This window comes from Macaca nemestrina, chromosome X (genome assembly GCF_043159975.1).
Source record: "Macaca nemestrina isolate mMacNem1 chromosome X, mMacNem.hap1, whole genome shotgun sequence".
Classification (NCBI taxonomy): domain Eukaryota; kingdom Metazoa; phylum Chordata; class Mammalia; order Primates; family Cercopithecidae; genus Macaca; species Macaca nemestrina.
The window spans coordinates 112,537,367-112,560,501 of NC_092145.1; the positions used below are offsets into that span (position 1 = coordinate 112,537,367).

Genomic DNA, 23,135 nt, shown 5'->3' on the forward strand with positions numbered 1-23,135 from the left:
CGTGCTCGTTTCTCTTAAATATATGCCTAGGAGCGGCACTACTGGGCCACAGAATTGTTATACATTTAGTGTAGGTAATGCCTATCTTCCAAAGTGGTTGAAATAATTTACACTCCTACCATCGATGAATGTGAATTCCAGTTGCTCTAAATACTCATCAACATTTGATAATTGTCAGTCTTAAATTTTAGCCCTTTTTTGTATGTATGTATGTGTGTAGGGCTGCCACATTGTGGTTTTAATTTACATTTCTCTGATGAGTAATGATCTTTAGTACCTTTTCATATATATAATGCCCATTTGAATACCTCTTTTTCCAAATGCCTGTGTCTTTTACCAATTTTTTTCTCTGTTGATTTGTGAGAGTTCTTTATATATTCTGAATATAAAGTCATTTGTCAAATATATGTATTGCAAATATCTTCTCCCAGCTTGTGGCTTCCCTATTAACTTTCTTAATGATATCTTTCAAAGAGTAATTCTTTATTCTAATATAGTTCAATTTACTATCAAATAAGATATGAAGTGTTCTCTCTTTTTTTCCTTCAAAAGAACATGAATAATATTGGTGTTATTTATTCTCTAAATGACCAGAGTTCACCAATGAAGCCATGTGGGTTGAGAGCTTTGTTTGTGGATAGGTTTTAAATTATAAGTTCAATTTCTTTAATACATAAAAATACTACTATGATTTTGACCTTTTTTCTTGTGACATTTCTTGTAATTTCTGTTTTTCTAAGACTGTTCATTTCATTTTGGTTATCAAATTTTGGGGGATAAAGTTGGTCATAATATCTTCTTAGTATCCTTTTAAGGCCTATAAGATTTGTAATGATGTTTCTTTTCTCATTCATGGCATTGATAATCTGTGTTTTCTCTTTCTCCTCCTTGATTGATCGTGCTAAATTTATCAATTGTATTAATCTTTCAAAGAAGCAAATTTTGGCTTTGGTAGTTTTCACTTTTGCATGTCCTGAGGTGCAAACCTAGATGGCCAATTTTTAATCTTTTAAATTTTCTGGTAGAGATATACAAAATAAGAAACTTTCATCATAGTGCTTCAGTTTCACCTCACAAGTTTTTTTGTTTGGTTGGTTTTTTTTGTTTTTTGTTTTTTTTTTGAGATGGAGTCTCACTCTGTTGCCCAGCCTGGAATGCAGTGGTGCCATCTTGGCTCACTGCATCCTCTGCCTCCTGGGTTCAAGCAATTGTCCTGCCTCAGCCTCCCGAGTGGTTGGGATTACAGGCACCTGCCACCACGCCCAGCTAATTTTTGTATTTTTAGTAGAGATGGGGTTTGCCATGTTGGCCAGGCTGGTCTCAAACTCCTGACCTTAGGTGATCCACCTGTCTCAGCCTCCCAAAGTGCTGATTACAGGTGTGAGCCACTGTGCCCAGCCCCACAAATTCTGATGTATCATATTTTCACTATCATTTCGCTCAATATATTTTCATTGTGATATCTTTTTTGACTTATGGGATATTTGGATGTGTGTTGCTTACTTTTCAAACATTTAGATATTTTTTAGTTGTTTTTCTGTTTAGAGTTTTAATTTAACAGTGGTTAGAGAACATACAGTCTATGACTTCAAACCTTTGAAATTTGATGCAAACAGCTTTATATCCCAAAATAGTCTATTCTGGTGAATGCACCATGTATACTTGAAAAGAATGTGTATTCTGTAGTTGTTGGATGTAGTAACCTATGTATGTCGATTACATCATATTGGTTTATCATGTTCTAGTCTTCTACCTCTGTAGAGATTTTGTGTGCTTGTTTCAACAGTTGGAAAAATAGGTATGTTAAAATCTCCAACTATGATTGTGCATTTTGTCTACTTCTCCTTTTAATACTTTTTTTAATACTCTTTTTAATACAATGTTTACTATATATTTTGAGGCTATGATATTAAGTACATAGAAAATTAGGTTTCTATATATATATATATATTCCTGTTGAATTGAACTTTTATCAACTTCAGAGAGAGAGGGCACATTGGCAAAGATATAAGACATTAAAGTGACAATACAATAAAAAAACTTATGCCAAAAAATTGACATCTTAGATGGAATACACAAACTCCTTGAAAGAACAAATTATTAAAACAAGAAGAAATTAAAAATCTGAATATTCCTATATTAAAGAAACTGAATTTGAAATTAAAGACAGTCCCACAAAGAAAACTTCAGATGGCCCAGATGAGTTCACTGGTGAATTTTATCACATATTTAACAAAAAGAAATTTAAAGTAATCTTATACAAAATCACAAGAGGCGTGAACACTGAAAAATTCTAGCAAATATAGCAAACTCTTTCAGAAAACAGAACAGGTATGAAATTTCCAAATTCATTTTATGAAGCTAGAATTAACATGATACCGAAATCAAAGATATAATATTATAAGGGAACCCCCCTCCCCAACACACACACATAAAACTAAAGACCAATGTCTCTCAAAGACATGGAAATTAAGATCCTTACCAAATATTAGCAAATCAAATCGAGAAATACATGAAAAGATAATACACCATGATGAAGTAAGGCTTATCTCAGGAATGTAAGTTTAATTTGACATCTAAAAATCAATAAAATTCACCATATTAATAGAACAAAATGCACTTTTCAAAAAATACATAAAAAGCATTTGGCATTTAGAAAATTCAACATCAATTCATGTTTAAGACTCTCATCAAACTAGGAATAGAAAGAAATTGTCACAAATTAATAAAGGGCATCTAAGAAAAATCACAGCTAATACACCTAATGGTGAAAGACTGAAAGTTTTTGCCTTCAGATTGGGAACAAGATAAAATAAAAATAAAGAGCATATAGACCAAAAAGAAAATGAATGACAGGCATGATAATGTTTGCAGAAAGTTTTATGGTATTTATTCACAAAAAGACCCACTAGAATTAATAAGCTAAATTTAGCAAAGTCTCGGAATACAAGGTCAATGTACAAGAATCGATGGTAAGAGTTCTACTTCCAGTATGGAGAAGTAAGCTTCTGAAAAAGACCCTTCTACAGATAGTAAATGTAACCTCTTGAAAAATAAACAAAAATAAAAAACCAAACAAAAGCAGGCAGATTTTGGAGGGGAGTCAAAAGTTAGAGGAAGTGACTAGCATGTAGTGAGTTCCCCCTTTCTCGGGTTTCCGTTGAGAGTAGCTGCACTCCTAGCAGCAATGTGGAGCAGCTAAAATTCTCATAAAAGCTTGTCATCCTTTTGCAAGAGGAATCAGGAAAAGGTGGTCTGGGTACCCAGGGCCACTAGAGATTAAGGGGGCAACTCCAAAAGAAAGAATCAAAAAAAGCAAATTCCTAATTCTGTGTATAAAATCTGCCTAAGTCTCTGGCTGACCCCTCAACCTTGCATGGGTAGAGCAAACTGAAAGCAGGACTGAACTGCGACCTGAGTTGCCACTCGCCTTAGGTGAGACAGCATTTCCAGTGTCAATTTAACCTAGTTAATTGCCTGCTGTGACAAGAACACTGGCATTCTTCAGAACAATATAACAGAATACCATGTTACCATAACATTGATAATGTTCAGGACACGATCCAAAATTACTCAAAATATGATGGAGCCAAAAAATGTTCTTTTGATCACTCTCCAGCATCTTTAGTAGTTAGTTTTAAAAATATGTTTTCCAGCGTTAACAATTTTTGTCTGTCTGGCAGATTACTTCAATATAAACAATTCTATAATAGTAGAACTTGAGTTCATTTTTGTATAGGATGTGAAGTATGGGTCAAAGTATGAATTTTTCTCCCTAATACTGACATCCATTTGTTCCAGCACAATTTGAAAAGACTTTCATTTCTCCCTTCAAATTACATTGGCACCTTGGTCAAAAATCAGTTGTCTGTATATTAATGGGTCTATTTTTAGTCTCTCCCTTCTGTTCCATTTATATATTAGTCTGTCTTTACACCAATACCATACTGTCCAGGTTGCTATAGCTTTAAAGTAAATCTTAACATTCGGTAGTGTCAATCCTCCATACTTTTTCTTCTTCCTCAAGACTGTGTTGATCATTCTAGGTCTTTTGCATATCCATATACATTTCAAAATATCTTTGTCAGTTTTAACCCCCCCAAATTACAATAATTGAATGAACAAGTAGAAGACAAATTAGTAAGGCATTAGAAGATTTCAACAACATGGAACCAACCTGAGTTGTAGATTATAGAACAACATACCCATCAACAGCTGAACATACATTCTTTGCAGGGACACACAAAACATTCCCCTAGGTAGACCATATGCTGAAATCATAAAGGGTATGCTCTCAGACCACAACAGGATTAAATTGGACAACACAGAGGAAATAAACAAAATTCCTTGAAAAGTACAACTTACTATGTCTGGCAAAAGATGAAACAAAAAATCTGAATAGCCCTATGTCTATTTTAAAAATTGGGTTTGTCATTAAATCCTTCCTGTCAAGAAAACTCTAGGTCCAAATGGCTTTCTTGGTTAATTCCATGAAACATTAAAAGAAATAATAATCTCACACAAAGTATTTCAGAAAATAGAGAAGGGAACACTTCACAACTCATTTTAGTAGCCAGTATAACCATAATATCAAAACATGACAAAGACATTGAAAAAAAAGAAAACCATGAAGCAAATCACTCATGAAAAAGGCAAACTTTTAAGTCAAATATCAGTAAGTAGAGTCCAACAATATATAATAAAGCTAATACATCATAATCAACTAATATTTATCTCAGAAATGCAAGGTTAATTCAACATTTAAAAATCAATGAATTCACCACAATTACAGAACAAAAAATGCTCATGTATTTGGTATCACTCCAATAGATGCAGAAAAAGCATTTGACAAAATTCAACACTCAATCATGATTTAAAAAAAAAAAAAACTATGAAACAAGCTAGGATTAGAAAGGAACTTACATAACCTGCTAAAGGGCAGGTACAGAAAATCTACAGCTAATATCATAATTAATGGTGAAAGACTGAAGTTTTTACCCACAATATCAGAACCAAGACAAACAACCTAACTCACCCCTTCCATTCAACATTGAACTGAAAGTCTTAGACAGTAAAAGAAGGAAAATAAATTAAAACATGAGCTTGGAAAGGAAGATGTAAAAGTGTCCCTATTTTTAGGTGATAATCATTACTTATATGAAAAACCCTGAGAAACTTAAAAGAAAACTAATAGGTAGATTTAGCAGTGCCTCAGGATACAAAGTTAATGCACGAAAATCAATCACTAGCAACTTATACTAGCAATAAACAATCTAAAAATAAAATTTAAAAAACTTTATATTAGCAATGAAAATCAAAAAATAAAACTAAAACAATGTCATGTAAAACAGAATAAAAAACATCGAGTACTTAGGGATAAACTTAATGAAGGATTCCTATGACCTCTATGCTGAAAACTATACAATTCTGCTAAATGAAATTAAAGATCTAAGTAACTGCAGAAATATGCCATGTTCATGGGTTAGAAGGCTCACTATTGTTAAGATGTCAGTTCTCCTAAAATTGATCTACAGAGTCAACTGAACTCCAAACAAAATCCCAGTAGGCTTTTTTGTAAAAATTACAAACTGATTATAAAATGTATATGAAAATGCAAATGACCTAGAAGAGCAAAGTAATTTTTAAAAAGCAAAGTTGAAGAACTTATACTACCCGATTGAAGATTTACTGTAAAAACTACAGTAATAAAGATAGTATGGGTTTGCTAAAAGGATAATGTATTAACTATATTTTCTTAGTTTCTGTACCCTTGATATTCTGGCAACTGGGGCTTAACTGATCCTGGAGAGACTGCCCCCTCCCCGTGATAGCTAATTCTAGAGATTAGGAAATAACTTGAACTTGAGGATGCCTTTCATATGCAAAACAGCCAATACACAGCCCATATCCACAACTACCTCTTTTACTGAGCTTTCACAGGTTGAGCCACTATCCCCCTGCTCTAATCACTCCAGGGCCAGGTACCAAGCAACTGGGGACAGTCCCTATACCCTAGAGCCCAGTGGAATTATTCAAACTAGCCAATCTTAAATCTGCCTAGCCTTCTGGCCCTGCCTAGTCCATTCCTTCCCACAAAACCTAAATAAAGGCTCTGGCCCATGCTTTCCCCTCACTCCTTCTAGATCCCAACTGACCTTGGTGCTTCCACATGTGTAATATGTGTGGCCCTGTATGGCGTGGTATGCCTCCGCCTCTTGGGAACTGTAACAAACTATCTTTCCAGTGGCAGTTGTCTCCTAATCTGTTGGCTTCATGAAACCTAAATAATAATAAAACCTATCTTTTAAAGCAGACAGACAAAAAGATTAAAATTGAACAGAAAAGAGAGACCAGATACAGGCTCATACACATAAAGTGAACTGATTTTGATAAACATACCAAGGAAATTCAATAGGAAAAAGAAAGCCTCTTCAACAAATGTTTCTGGAACAATTAGATATCAGTATTGAAAAATGAATCACAGACCTAACTGAAAAAGTTACAATGATAAAACTTATAGAAGAAAGTATGAGAAAATCTTTGTGCCTTGTGGTAGGCAAAGATTTCTTTTTTCTTTTTTTTTTTTTTGAGACGGAGTCTCACTCTGTCGCCCAGGCTGGAGTGCAGTGGCCGGATCTCGGCTCACTGCAAGCTCCACCTCACCGGTTTACGCCATTCTCCTGCCTCAGCCTCCCGAGTAGCTGGGACTACAGGCGCCCACCACCTCACCCGGCTAGTTTTTTTGTATTTTTAGTAGAGACGGGGTTTCACCGTGTTAGCCAGGATGGTCTCGATCTCCTGCCTCATGATCCGCCCGTCTCGGCCTCCCAAAGTGCTGGGATTACAGGCTTGAGCCACAGCGCCCAGCCAGATTTCTTAAACAGATCGCAAAAGGTACTAACAATAAAACAGATGATAAATTGGACTTCATCAAAATTAAAATGTTTGCTCTTTGATGGGCACCAAAAAGAAAATGAAATTTCAAGCCACAGATTGGAACAAAATATTAGCAATACATATAGCTGGTAAAGGAGTTGTATCCAGTAAATATATTAAAAATCACTAATAAGAAGACAAACAACCTGACTAAAAAATGAGAAACATATGAGTAGATATTTCATACCAAAAAATGTTTATGGTCAATAAGCACATAAAAAGATGCTTAACATCATTATTCTCATAAGATAAATGCAACTTTAAATGATAACATCCACTATAATATCAAAAATAAAAGAGTTTGATGATAACAAGTGTTGACGAGGATGTGGAGCAACAGGAATCTTTATGTATTGCTGCTGGGAATGTAAAATGGTACAGCCAATTTGGAATACAGTTTGACAATTTCTTACAAAGGTAAGTATACACTTACTATATGACCTAACAGTTCCAATCTTAGGTATCTACCCAAGAAAAATGTAAACGTATGTTCACACAAAGACAGACCAGAATGTTCACTGCAGCTTCATTCATAATAACCAAATATTAACCACCTATAGGTGTAGAGATTAACAAATAGTAATATATTCATTCCATGAAATACTATTCATCATTCGAAAGGAATAAACCAGAGATATACTTAATAACATGGATGAATTGCAAAATGATTATGCTGAACAAATGAAGCCAGACCCAAAAGAGTATGTAAGGTATTATTCCATTTATATAAAACCCTAATAAAGACAAATCGAATCTAGAGTGACAAAAAGCATGTCAGTGGTTGCCTGGGGCTGTATGTATTGACTACAAGGGGCATGAGGGAGCATTCTGTGTGAAGGAATGTTACATATCACAATAGGGGTGGTGGTTACACTGGTGTATACCTTTATCAAAACTCATCAAACTGTCCACTTAAAATAGATATACTTCATTCTGTGTAAATTCTCCCTTAATAAAATGGATTTTAAAAGAAGAAATGCTAAGTGATAGTGATCATAAAGTCAGAAGATGGGAGAGAGGCACTAGGCCATGGGAAGGTAGAGAGGAGTGAGGAATCTGAAGATGAACTTATAAAGGCAACGGGAGGTAAGGCTGGTTGTAGATGAGAGTTTGTTGGTACCTTAGAGTGAGAAGGTGAGAACAAAAGAAAGAATACAGTGCAAGAGTACTAGGAAAAACAGAAGCCAGGCAACCAACAGATTTTCAAAAAGTCAAATCCAGTAAAACCGAAATGTATGTGATAATAATCTAAGACTCTGGGGTGCGGTTTAAGGAATTACACATAAAAATGGGATGGAAGGAAAGAATATCCAAGAAAGCAAGACCTCTAGTGAGGAAGCCTGGTATATGATCCAGAGTATAGGAACTGGGGCAATTCTCCTGGAAGAAAGCCAAGCAAAGAAGACAGGTGATAACAGTAAGAGAAATAAAGGAAGAGAACAATTTGGCACCCAAGAGGCCAATGCTACCTATCCTCAAGCAATTTCTAAAGTTTCCAACCTTTAAGCAATAACAGCATTTTAAAGGCATCAGTCTTCCTTAGGGGGAAAAAAAAAAAATTATTTCGTGTCCCCATCTGCCTGGGTCACACCCACTCACCTGAACAGCTCTGATGTGGGGCTTCCCCTTCCAATGTCCATGGCCCCTCTCCTTGCTCCAACTTGAAGATGACCTCTGGTTTGGGAACTTCAAACCCTGTTAACAGGACATGATAGAGAATTGGGTCCAGTAAATTGCTTTCCATTTGTTCTTTGGAGAAGTAACCACATTTCATTGGGAACTGAGTAATAATCACAGAGGTGAAAAGGGACTGAAGAATCTCAGACAAATCAAGGAGGACACCATAATACAGTTCAGATGTCCCAGATAGCTCAGTGGTGGTGAAGGGAAACACAACGAGGCTCTATATTGGTGTCCTAAGGCTGCTGTGACACAGTACCAAAACCTGGTGGCTTACAATAGAAATTTATTGTCTCTCATGTCTAAAGGCTAGAAATCCAAAATCAAGGTGTCAGCAGGGTCATGCTCTCTCTGATGGATCTAGGAGAGAACCCTTTCTAGCATCTTCTAGCTTCTAGAAGCTGTCAGCACTCTTTGGCATTCCTTGGCTTGTGAATACATCACCCCAGTGACATGGCTGTCTTTTACCTGTGTATCTTCTCATTGTCTTCCCTCTACGCATGCTTGTAGCAGCAATACCCCAATTTCTGCCTTCACCTTCATATAGCATTCTCCCTGTGTCCAAATTTCCCCTTTTTATAAGGACACCAGTCAGATTACAGTAGGGCCCACCCTAATGACGTTGCTTTAACTTGATAATCAAGAGGTAACCTCTGTAAAGACTCTATTTCCAAATATGGTCACATTCGGAAGTATCGAGGGGTAGGATTTCCACATAGTTTTTGGGGAAGACAAAATTCTACCCACAAGAGTCTTCCCTCTAGTTCCCCAAAATTCATGTACTTCTCACATGCAAAATACATTCACCCCATCCCAACATCCTCCAAAGCCTTAGTCATTCTAACATCAACTCGTAAGTCAAAAATCACATCTCGACATTGTCAACTAAAGGTCTCAAATCTCATCATCTAATTCATCCAAATCAGTTGTGGATGAGACAGGATATAATTCATCCTGGGGAAAAATTCCTCTCTATCTGTGAACCTATGAAATCAGACCACAAGTTATCTGCTTCCAAAATACAATGGTGGGACAGGCATAGGATAGATATTCCCATTCCAAAAGGGAGAAACTGGAATGAAAAAAGAGATCATGGGACCCAAGTCTGAAACCTAGCAGGGAAAATTTGATTAGATTTTAAGGCTTGTGAATAATCTCATTGGCTCCATGATCTGTCCTCTGAGCCCACTGGGTGGCAGGCAGCCCTGAGCCAGGAATGACGCCCTTCACTATTACCCCTAATGGTCCACTAGCAAAATTTTTGCTACCTGTCTCTGTGACCTTATGCTCTGCTGTTCTAGAGGTCTTAATTCCAAAGGGAGAAATACTTCCACCAGGAGACACACAATGATTCCACTAAACTAAAAGTTAAAACTCCCACCTGACCACTTCGGGTCCCTCGTGCTCTTGAATCAACTGGCAAACAAGGGAGTTATGGTTTTGGCTGGGGTAACTGATCACGGTTACCAAGGGGAATCCTTACATTGCCCAATTTTAGCAAGATTCCTGTTAAGTCAGTTTAGCTAGAATCCCCCAACCTCAATATCCAATCACATTTGATATCTGATCAAATTCCTGACCTATCCCCCACATAATATTCGATCACCCTCATCTGCCTTCTCCAAGAATCTTGTCAGGTCAGTTTAGTAACAATCCCCCTTTACCCCTGATGTTTCCTCTTAGCCATTTTCCATCTACTTGCCCCACTCTGCTCCTGGGCTATATTTATAAATCCCCACTCATCTATGCTGTATTTGGAATTGAGCCCAGTTCTATACCAAAGTATCTTTTCCCCTATTGTAATAATTCTGAATAAAATCTATTTTCACCGCTTTAAATATTGTCCAGCTCTGGTTTTCTTTGACAGTTTTGGTGCCACAACTCGGATAAGATCATTGATCACTGGACCCCAGACTTCTCACCGAGAATCTGAAGTATGCACCTTCGAAGCCTTTGTCTTCACTCCTGACTAATTGGGGACCCATTGATGAGTCTGACTCCTGAGCCTCTGGATGACAGTCCATTGAAGCACAGTAAAGACAGATATATATATATATATATATATATATATATATATATATATATATATATACACACACATATTTTATTTTGAGACAGAGCCTCGCTCTGTCACCCAGGCTGGAGTGCAGTGGTACCATCTCGGCTCACTGCAACTTCTGCCTCCCAGGTTCAAGTGATTCTCATGCTAGAAGGTAGGTTAAAGTTCCAGGTAACCAGCTGTTTACAAGAAAATAAGTTAGAGTCTCATGCAAGGAAAGGCTGGGTTAGTCTCCTAGACTTCTCTTTAAGAGGCTGGGTTCTGTATGGAACAGAAGCTGCGTCAGAGTCCCAAGTTTCTCTATTTAAAACCATAAAAGTACTAGTAGTTTAAAAACATGGGAACTTCTCAGTCTACCAAAACATCCCTTTTTGAACCCCTGCTGGCTATATGCTCCACCAACTCTACCTGTTTCCTGTCTTGTTGGCATGATATTACTAAGGATAGTTTGGAACTTCAAGGGCTTCCTTGGAAAAATTTACATCTCCCCCAACTGTCTCCTCCAAAACCTCTCCCTTCCCATTGCTTCTGCTCCTTCTTCCTTTTACCACCTTTGATCTTCCCTTTAAGCTCTCCTGAATCCTTTCATAGGTCCCTCTTCAAATCCCTACCTCTTCCACCCCTCTATTTGCCAGACCATTCCCTTCCTACTTCAGTCTCTTAACTCCCTATAATCACTTGAACTTTGGGACCCCTCCTCCCATCAGGGGCTCTCAAGAGACTGAGGGAACCCTGAAAGCAACCACCTGAGACTAAAAGAGAGAAAAAAAAACTAATTGGAAATAGACTGGACATTGAACCTTTAAATTCTTGAGTCTCCTTTGCCAGTAGAAGCAGCCCTTCTACCCCATCTGAGAAGATTAACCCTACTGTTCCTGAAGCACTTTCAGTGGCTTCTCCTGAGGTACTTGCCTTGACGGGCACTGCCGATTCCCTTAAGAGCCTATGCTCACCATCCTTCTTTGCTTTTAGACATATAACTGGACTCAAGTCAAAGCAGGTCCCAAAAGGTGAAGCACAAAGAATGACCCATGAGGATGTGCGTACACCAAAAGAACGGCATGATTCATTTAATTTATGCAGACAGATCTAGAGACTACACATGGATATGGATATTAAGGGTGTATGATAAAGGTGGAAGAAACAAAAAGTTGGATCAGGCTGAATTGATTGATATGGGCTCACAAAAAGTTGGATCAGGTTGAATTGATTGATATGGGCTCACTAAGCAGAGATTCTGAATTTGATATTGCTGCTGGAGGGATTAGAAAGGGCTCTAACAGTTTGGTTGGCTGGCTGGCTAAACATGGACCAAAAGGTGGCCTACACTAAATGAAGTTGAAATGCCAGAACCGCCTGGGTATTCTGCAGAGGAAGGTATCCAAAGAATTGGACTGTTGGAGGGGATTTATCATGTGAGACCTGTCCATCTACTCTGGGAGGGTCCAGAGGACACACCTGTCAGCACTGTGAGAAACAAATTTGTAAGGGGAGCTCAAGCATCCTTGAAGAGCTCTGAGTGCTCTTGTCTGTAGGCTGGAACTTACAGTGGGAACTGCAGCCACTGAGTAGGGAAACCTAAGTGCAATGGGGATAGTTGGATCCTGGGGTGGCAGGGGTTAAAGGGAGGTACTTAATCGCCAAATGCAAGGTGAACATGGGCTACCACAATAGACAGCAGAGTCAAAGCAACAATCAGAATAGTCTGATTCACAGAGACCTATGGCATTGGCTAGTTGATCATAGTGTCCTGAGAAAAGAAACAGACAGGCAGTCTACACAATAGTAAGTTGATCTGTATAAGCAGAGGAGTTCTAGGTCAAGTGAACAAAACTCTAACTTGAATCATAAAAGCACAAAGTCACAGCCCTTCAGTCAATTCCCAGACTTGAGCCTATTTACAGACTCAGACCCAGAACCCCTTGAGTGAAGGGGAAGCCAGGTTCCCTTAGGGAAGGACCCTGGTACACTGCCAAAAACTTATACTATGAGATCTTTCTCCCAGTGTTCCCCAAAGGGACCTATGGCCTTTTTATCAAGATAACTAGGTATTGGGAAAAAGAACAATCAGACATTTTGGGAATTACTGGACACTGGCTCTGAACTGCCACTAATTCCAGGAGACCCCAAACACCACTATGGTCCACCAGTCAGGGTAGGAGCTTACAGAAGTGTAGTGGTTAATGGAGTTTTAGTTGAGGTCCATCTCACAGTGCGTCCAGCGGGTCCCTGAACCTATCCTGTGGTTATTTCCCCAGTTCCTGAATACATAATTGGAAGGACATATTCAGTAACTGGCAGAATCCCCACATTGGTTCCCTGACCTGTGGAATGAGGGTTACTATGGTGGGGAAGGCCAAGTGGAAGCCACTAGAGCTGCCTCTGCCTAGGAAAATCGTAAACCAAAAGCAATACCACATTCCCAGAGGGACTGCGGAAATCAATGCTACCATCAGGGATATGAGGGATGCAGGTATGGTGATTCCCACCACATCCCCATTCACCTTTCCTATTTGGCCTGTGCAGAAAATAGACGGCTTTTGAAGAATGACACATTACTATAAACGTCACCAAGTGGTGACTCTAATTACACTTGCTCTTCAAAATGTGGTTTCATTGCTTGAGCAAATTAACATATTCCCTGGTACCCAGTATGCAGCTATTGATCTGGCAAATTTTTTTTTGTGATACTTGTTAGTAAAGACCACTAGAAGCAGTTTGTTTTTGGCTGGCAAGGCCAGCTATACACCTGTACTGTCCTACCTCAGAGGTATATCAACTCTCCAGACCTATGTCATTATTTAGTCTGCAGGCATCTTGATCACCTTTCCCTTCCACAAGATATCACACTGGTCCATGACATTAATGAGATAATGCTGATTGGACCTAGTGAGCAAGAAGCAGCAACTATGCTAGACTTATGGGTAAGATATTTACATATCAGAGTGGGAAATAAATCTGAAAAAAATTTAAGGGCCTTACACCTCAGAGAAATTTCTAGGGGTTCAGTGGTACAGGGCATGTCAAGATATCCCTTCTAAGGTGAAGCAAAAGCTGTTGTACCTTCCTATAAGGAAAAAAAAAAAAAGGCACAATGCCTACTGGGCCTCTTTGGATTTTGGAGGTAACACATTCCTGATTTGGGTCAAGCTACTCTGGTCCATTTACCAAGTTATCCAAAAAGTAGCTAGTTTTCAATGGGGCCCAGAACAAGAGAAGACTCTACAACAGATCCAGGCTGCTGTGCAAGCTGCTCTGCCACTTGGACCATAGGATCCAGCAGATCCAATGGTGCTTGAAGTGACAGTGGCAGATGGGGATGCTGTTTGGAGCCTTTGGCAATCCCTTATAGGTGAATCACAGTGCAGATCTTTAGGATTTGGGAACAAAGTCCTGCCATCCTCTAGTAGTGGATAACTACTCTCCTTTTGAGAAACACTTTTTGGCTTGCTATCGGACCAGAATTTACTCACCCACTGAATTTAAGCATATTAGTTAGTGGAGAAGAAACTTAACAAGGATTTCCTCAGTAACAGCAAGTGAACATGGAAGAGCTCAGTGCTGAACCTCTGCCCCACAGTGGGGGTGCTGGAAATGTGGCATAGAGAAGACCCACTCCCCACTGCTGCTCATAGCACCCAAGTCCTTCTGATGGAGGCCCAACCTGTTGATGGTCTGAGGCCAGCAGCAGGCTCTGGTGCACTGGGCCTGGGCATTATTGGGGCCATGTTGCTTGAGAATGTACCCCAAAGTGGGTAGTAAACTCTATCTACTAAGGCTAAATACCTATACAAAATTGACAGTCAACAAGAACCATAAGGGAAAGTTAAAAAGATATATATATTTGGTCTTCATCACCTGATATGGTTTGGATCTGTGTCCCCTATAAATCTCATGTCAAATTGTAATCCCCAGTGTTGGAGATGGGGCCTGGTGGGAGGTGACTGGATCATGGGGCAGATTTGTCATGAATGGGTTAGCACCATCCCCTTGGTGCTGTTCTCATGATAGTGAGTGAGTTCTCACGAGATCTGGTTGTTTAAAGGTATGCAGCACCTCCCCCTCACTCTTACTCTTGCTCCCACCATGTAATATGCTTGCTTCCCCTTTGCCTTCTGCAATGATTGGAAGCTTCCTGAGGCCTCCTCAGAAGCAGGAGCCACTATGCTTCCTTTACAGCCTGCAGAACCATGAGCCAATTAAACCTCTTTTCTTTATAAATTACCCAGTCTCAGGTATTTCTTTATAGCAATGTGAGAACAAACGGACTAATACATGGTGTAACCTCAGATCAGACATAGTAACCTTGGCCCTGCCCCCTCAGCCCTGAAAACAAAGAGATGGTCCTGTTCTCTGAAACTAAGGAGGCAATGGGTCCCCCCATCTCGTCAGCCTGTGCCTTTAGGGCCTGTGGTGGCAGCTACAGCCCTACTAGCTTCTGAACTATCCTCAAAGTCATTCTTCCCTTTCCTTGAAGGATAACACATGATCACAGTCAAAACAGCTTTACCATCACATTTCCTGCTTATAGAATACCAGAAGTCCAAGAGCCTTCCTTCATTTTCTCCTGTCTCTGTCCCCTTCAGTCCAACCTGGAGGCATTTCTAGTGAGACAGTTGATTGGATCCACAAGTCACATACCTAATCTCTTTAGTAATTGGTTGTCCAGACACACCCTTGGTGTGTTCTTTCCAGAGTACACTTTCTGAATTTTTGCCATATGGATAGGCTGAAATTTTTCTATATCTTCAAGTTCTAGTACCTTTTTCCTAACAATTCTTTCTTCAATTTATCTCTTTATTCTCACATTTTACTATAAGCAGCACAGAGAAACCAGGCTGTGCTTTCAACACTGCTTGGAAATCTCCTCAGCTAAATATTCAGGTTCATCACATACAAGTTCTACTTTTCACCCAACAGAATGCAATTCAGCCATGTTCTCTGGTACTTTATAACAAGGATCGCTTTTCTTCCAGCTTGCAATAATATGTTCCTTATTTCTATCTGAGATCTCACTAAAAGTACCTTTAACATTCATGTTTCTACCAATAGTCTCGTTAAGGCAATCTAGGCTTTTTCTGTCAAGCATATCAAATCCCAGCCCCTAGCTCCAGCCTCTACCCATTACCCAATTCCAAAGCCACTTTCACATTTTTAAGGTATTTATCACAGCTGCACCCCATTTCCAAGTATAAAACTCTGTATTAGTTTCCTAGGGCTGTTATAACAAAGTACCACAAACTAGGGGGCTCAAAACAACAGAAATTTATTGTCTCACAGTTCTGGAGGCCAGAACTCCAAAACCAAGGTGTTAGCAGGGCCATACTCTCTTTGAAGGTGCTAGGGAAGGAACTGTTCCAGGTCTCTCCGAGATTCTGGTGGCCTCAAGTGTTTCTTGGCTTACAGATGTATCATTCTAGTCACATTCCATCTTCTCCCTGTGTATCTTCATATTGTCTTCCCTCTGTGTGTGTGTGTATGTATGTGTGCGCACGTGTCTGTGTCCAGTTTTCTCCTTTTTATAAGGACACCAATTATATTAGATTAAAGCCTACCCTAATGATCTCATTTTAGCTTGATTACTTCTGTAAAGACTCTATTTTCAAACAAGGTCACATTCTGGGGGACTGGGAGATTAGGACTTCAATATATTTTATTTGGGGGACACAATTTAACCCGTAACAGGCTCCTCACAACTTCACAGGATGGTTGTCCTTACCTACTGAGAGCAGGTGGCTGTAGTTCTCCAACATTACATCCTGGTACAGGCGTCTTTGTGTGGAGTCCAGTTGCTGCCACTCCTCTCTGCTGAAGTCCACAGTCACATCCTCAAATGACACTGATACCTGTAACAACACAATCTTGTTCAAGGCAACATGATCAGCACTGGAAGATGGAGAGAAGACAGATAGGAAGTTCTTTTTAATACTTTTTCATCATAATATACCATATGGCATGCCCATTAAATACTTAGTGTGTGTATGTGTATATATATATATATACACACACACACACACACACATAATATTGTGTAGAATATAAAAATCTAATCATAAATTCCTGCTATTCATTATGTATGACATTTAGTCTTTCATTTATTAAAAATTATAATTTTTAGTAAGGATTTGACCTTGATCCTATTTTGTTGCTCATTTTTATGAGAAATTTGTGCTCTATAACTTTTAGAGGGAAGCATATATATCCCCTCCATCCCAATTTTTAACAATTTCACATAGCTCCCTCTCCTGTTGCTTTCATTTACTCTTCAAAAATACTGCCTTTTTCTCTTGATGCCCTTTTATTGCTCATTTCTAATTTAATTCCGTGGTGGTCAGAAAGTATACTCTGTATGATTTCAACATATGGTCAATCTAGGATAATGGTCCATGTCTCCCTGAAAAGAATATATATTTGGCTATTGATGGCTGTAGTCTTCTGTAATATATAAATCAAGTTGGTTGAGTGTTGTTGACATTTCCTATCGCATTACTGATTTGTTTTCTACTTGTTTAATCACTTATTTGTCAAGATTTTGGTAAAAACTGACAAATGTTAAAGTTTATATGGCTATGTGAAGGACCCAGAATACCCAAAAGCAAGAAAAAGTATGAAGGATTTATACCCCCTAATGTTAAGATTTACTGTAAAGCTACAGTATTTCCGGCAGTATGGGACGATGTAAGCACAGACAGATATATCATTAGAATAGAATAAAGCCCAGAAACAGACCCACACATATACGGACAATTGTTTTTTGACAAAAGTGCCAATGTGATTCAATGGGCAAAAGGGAAGTCTTTTCAACAAATTGTGTTGAAAGAGATAGATATCAGTATTAGGAAAAAAACACAAACCTTGACCCACCCCTCAAACCATATACAAACATTAACAAAAATTAAGTTTCAGTATGACTGCATTGCTTTTATCAGACCAACCTTCATACACATAACAACTATAAACTCTGAACAAAAAATATTAAGATACTAAGGAGCAACCCAAATCAGGCATCTATGGGAGGACAGCTGACACTTCGAAGAAAGGCTGGCACTTTAGCTTGTGAATAGGCCCAGTCAGTGCCATGTGGGACAACTACAATTCCAAGAGAAGTGGTACATGCTTGTGGTCCCAGCTACTTGGGAGGCTGAGGCGGGAGGACTGATTAAACCTGAGAGGTCAAGGCTGCAGTGAGCTATGATTGTGCCACTGCACTCTAGCCTGGGTGACAGAGCAAGACCCTGTCTCAAAAAAAAGAAAAAAAGAAAAGAGAGAGAAGAAAAGAAAACTACCAGTGTTACTGATTTGAAGAATCGAAGGGGAGTTCTGCAGTCATCACTATCATTGGAAAATCAAGGGGGAATCCAGAAAGGCATTGAAAGAGAGAAGGGTGCCTAAATTCTGTGATGAACTCTGCCCAGATCTCCGGTTGACCAGCTAAATGAACTGAAATTTGAGCTACCACATACCACAGGGAAAACATTTCCTAGTTTGAGTCTAGCCAAGTTAAGTGCTCCCTATACAAAGCAAAACAAAAAATAATCAACAATAGTCAGAGGAATTAAATAGAATCAAGCATCTCTAATATATGTTTCACAACAAAGATACAATCCAAAACAACTCAACAGAGAGACACAGAAAGGTGTGGAGAGAAAGGGAAGAGGCTCAAGAGAAAATGCACTCAGAGACTGACCTGAGGTGATCCAGATGCTAGAATTAGCAGAAAAGCACTTTAAATCAGTTAGTTATAATTATGCTGAAAAACATACAAATATGTTCATAATGAATGAATACATAGGATAGGCCAACTGAGAAATATAAACTATTAAAAAAACTGAAAAATACAATCTGAAACTAAAAAGTTCACTGGATGGGCTTGACAGAAGAATACGGATAACTGAAGGAAGAGGTAATTAACTTAAAGATAGACCAACAGAAATTATCCAATCTGAAAAGCAGCGAGAACAAAATTGAAAATAAAAACAAATAGAGTCTCAGGGATGATGCTATGGTTTGAATGTTTGTTATCCCTCCGAAATTTATGTTGAAACTTAATCCCAATGCAACAGTACTAAGAGGTATGGCCTTTAGGAGGTATTTAGGTCATGAGGGCTCATGAATGGGTTAGTGTTCTTTTAAAAGGGCTGGAGGGAACTAGCTACATCCTTTCTTTTTGACCTTCCACCCTTTCCACCATATGAGGACACAGAATTCACCCCCTCTGGAGGACACAGCAACAAGGTGCCATCTTGGAAGCAGAGAGCAGCCCTCACTGGACACCTAAGCTGCTGGTGCCTTTATCTTGGACTTTTCAGCCTCCAGAACTGTGAGAAATACATTTCTATTGTTTATAAGATACCCAGTCTCAGGGATGTTGTTACAGTAGGACAAACAGACTAAGACAGATGAGTAAGACAAAAATCAAAAGATCTAACATACATGCAATTTAAGACCCAGAAGGGGAGAAGGGCAGAAAAGACATTTTTAAAAATAATGTGCAGAAATTTCTCAAATTTGGTGAAAGACATACATTTATAGATTCAATAAGTTTTGCAAATTCCAAACAGAATAATACACATAAAACCATTCCTAGGAGCATCATAGTCAAACTATTGAGAACCAAAGAAGACAAGATTTTAAAAGCAGCTGGAAAAGCAAAAAACAAACAAAAACCCCCCACGAATATTACACACAGAGAAATGGTGATTCAAGTGACCACTTACTGCTCAACAGAAGAAGTGGAGGCTAAAATACAGTTGGATGGTACTTTTAAAATGCTGAAGAAAATAAAGTATTATCTGGCTGGTTAAATGTTAGGAGTTCTTTGATTAGGTCTCAAGGCCTAGGAATAATTCTTCATGGCTTTTGGCTCCACACTCTGGGTTCTTGGCATCACCATCTGAGTCATCCTTCCTTTTTCATGAAAGGCAACAAAAGAATTTGCTCAACCTGCTTCCTGTCAGAAGAATTTTGGGGGGCTAACATGTTTTCACATTTTTTATTGTTTATATCCCTTTCAGTCCAAAGTGGTAGTATTTCTGCTAATACAGTTTGCTCTAAAATTTTATTTTCTGTGAATCTCACTGGGTTCACTCCATTAGATAAAAGCTGTACCCATAGATCTCTCTGAAATTAAAATTTAGGATTTCTCTAACATTCTCCTTAAAATCTTTTCCAGCCTCCACCAACTTCTCAGTTTGAAGGACACTCCTGCATTTTCAGGCTGCCCCATTCCCAGTACCAAAAATCTGTGTTAAATCACTCTAAAACTTAGTAAGTTAAAACAACTGAATCACTCAGCACAACAGCCTGCAAGAAACTGAATCTTACCAACAATCACTTGAGTAAGCTTGGAAGTGGATCCTTCCCTAGTCAATCTTCAAGATGAATGTAGCCCCAGCCAACATGGACTGCAGCCTTGTGAGAGACCCTGAGTGAGAGGACCCATCTAAGCCACAACTGGATTCCTGACCCACAGAAACTGTGAGGTAATAGATGAGGGCAGCTCACAACACGGCAGCTTCCTTCATCAGAGCAAGCGAGAAGAGCCAGAGAGAATATGCCAGCAAGCTATCTTACAATTTTTTTTTTTGCTCTGTCGCCCAGGCTGGAGTGCAGTGGTGTGATCTCAGCTCACTGCAACCTGCGCCTCCCGGGTTCAGGCAATTCTCTGCCTCAGCCTCCCAAGCACCTGGGATCACAGGCGCCCCCCACCACGCCCAGTTAATTTTTGTATTTTTAGTAAAGACAGGGTTTCACCATCTTGGCCAGGCTGGTCTTAAACTCCTGACCTCATGATCCACCTGCCTTGGCCTCCCAAAGTGCTGGGATTACAGGCGTGAGCCACCACGCCCAGCCACAGTCTCTTATAACCTAACCTCAGAAGGGCCATCCCATCACTTTTGCCATATTCTATTTATTAGAAGCAAGTCACTAGGTCCAGCCCATACACAAAGGGAAGTGGATTACACAAAGGTGTGAATACTGGGTAGTGGGGATCACTGAGAGCCATTTTAGAAGGCTGCTTACTACAATGTATCAGAATTTGTGAGAAGCAGATAAAAGACAAATTTAGAAGGGAATTTATAGCTTTAAACACTTATATTACAAAAGTCTAAATCAGTGTCCTAAAATTTACCCTCAAGGAGCCATTAGCTAATAGAAAATGAAGGACCAAATAAACCTAAAGGAAGTAAAAGAAAGGAAATACTAAAGAACAGAAATAGAAAACAAATCATAGAAAAAGTTAACAAAAAATTAACTTGAGCTAGATTATAGACCTAAACATAAAAGCTGAAACTAAAAATGCCCTATAAGGAAATGTAAGAGGGTATCTTTGCAACCTTGACGTAAGCATGGATTTCTTGACATAGTACAAAAAACCCCAGCCATAACAGAAAATCTTCAAAAACTGGACCTTATCAAAATTAAAATTAAAATAGTGTCATCAAAAGACACTATTGGGAAAATGAAAAGTCAAGCCACATATACAAAACACCCATATTAAGAATGTAGAAAGAACTCCTAGAAAGTAATAAGAAAAAGACATATAGCCCAATTTTTTTTAATGAGCAAAATACTTGAGTAGACACAAAAAAGACATACAAATGGCCAACAAAGCACATGAAAAGATATTCACCATCATTAGTTGTAAGGGAAATGCAATTTAAGCTATATTGAGAAAGCACTAGACACTCACTAGAAAAGCTAAAATTAAAAAGAAACTCAAAAATTGCTGGTGGGAATGTAAAACCAAGCCATCACTTTGGAAACTTGTTTGACAATTTCTTTTTTTGTTTTTTGAGACAGAGTCTTGCTCTGTCACCCAGGCTGGAGGCAGTGGTGCGATCTTGGCTCACTGCAACCTCTGCCTCCCAGGTTCAAGGGATTCTCGTGCCTCAGCCTCCCTAGTAGCTGGGATTACAGGCGTGTGCCACCACACCCAGGTAATTTTTGTATTTTTAGTAGAGACAGAATTTTGTCATGTTGGCCAGGCTGGTTTTGAACTCCTGGCCTCAAGTGATCCGCTCACCTCAGCCTCCCAAAGTGTGGGATCACAGGCCTGAGCCACTGTGCCGGACCTTGTTTGACAGTTTCTAATAAAGTTAAACATATATCTACCATATAATTTAGCAATTCCAATTCTTAGTAGTTACTAAAAAGAAATGAAAACATACATCCTCAGAAAACTTCTATAAGAATGCCCATAGCAGGCTTGATTCATGATAATCAGAAACTAGACACATTCCAAATGTTCATCAACACATGAATATCTACACAAATTGTGGTGTCTCCATGCAATGGAATACTCAGCAACAAAAAAGGAAAAATCCACGGATAGACACAACAACCTGGATGAATCTCAAAAGCATTATGCTATTTTACAAACAGAAGCCAAACACTGAAGTCAGATACAGATGGTAGGATTCCATTACAAAGACAGGACAATCAAGAATTTTAATCTACAGGGATTAACATTAATCTACAGGGATTTTAATCTACAGGGGTTAAACCTTAACAATGGTTGTTGCCTCAAGGGGAGAATAGTGACTGGTCAAGAGGGAACTTTCTATATTTTAATTTGTATGCTGGCTACATGGGTATGTATATATATGTACATATATGTGTGTATATGGGTGTGTATATATATATATGTACATATATATACACACCCACATATACTTGTCAAAACTCATCAAACTATACATTTAAGATCTGGGCAATTCAGTATATTTCAAATATAACTCAATTTCAAAAACCACAAAAAACAAAAGGACATGTTAGAAACATATTCAAGAGACTGGGTGTGGTAGCTCATGCCTATAATCCCAGCACTTTGGGAGGATCGCTTGAGGCCAGAAGCTCAAGACTAGTCTGGGCAACACAGTGAGACCCCATCTCTAAAAAAATTTTAAAATTAGCCAGGCATGGTGGTATAAGCCTGTAGTCCCAATTGCCTGGAAGGCTGAGGAAGGAGGATCGTTTGAGCCCAGGAGTTTGAGGTTACACTGAGCGATGGATGCATCACTGCACTCCAGCCTGAGTGACAGAGTGAGAACCTGACTCTAAAAATAAAATAAAATAAAATAAAATAAAATAAAATAAAATAAAATAAAATAAATATATTGAAATATATTCAGGGTACACTGTGGGCCCCAAATAGAAAACAGTCAATTCTATTGGGGATGTAGGTTTAGGTTCCATAAAGTTGGTGCAGTTCAAACTGACTCTTGGAAAAAAAAATAATTGAGAAGATAAGTGGGGGAAATACTTTCCAGAAGAGACAAGAATAGTGTGGAAACAGAAAATACATGGTGAATTAAGTAAAGAGCAAACAGCTCTGTAAAAAAGAGAGAAGACTATTTATATGTCAGTGCTATGGTTTGAATATTTGTCCCCTCTATCATAAATAAGCAGCAACTATCTGGGGCCGGTGGCACAGGGGTAAGAAGAATTTACCAAGACA

General features: G+C 38.7%; 1 protein-coding gene across 8 annotated transcripts in view; it reads right to left on the reverse strand.

The window, feature by feature from the left end:
• Nucleotides 1–23,135, reverse strand: part of LOC105463999 (zinc finger protein 81) — a 101,412-nt gene that overhangs the window by 23,406 nt on the left and 54,871 nt on the right. For all 8 annotated transcript variants that reach the window (XM_024787350.2, XM_011711592.3, XM_071088893.1 and 5 more), the window contains 2 exons: nt 16,395–16,521; nt 8,536–8,631 (listed from right to left, as the gene is read on the reverse strand). In XM_024787350.2, the coding sequence (XP_024643118.1) occupies nt 8,536–8,631; nt 16,395–16,428 (130 nt within the window). In that variant the 5' untranslated portion in view covers nt 16,429–16,521. The remainder of the gene's footprint in view (nt 1–8,535; nt 8,632–16,394; nt 16,522–23,135) is intronic.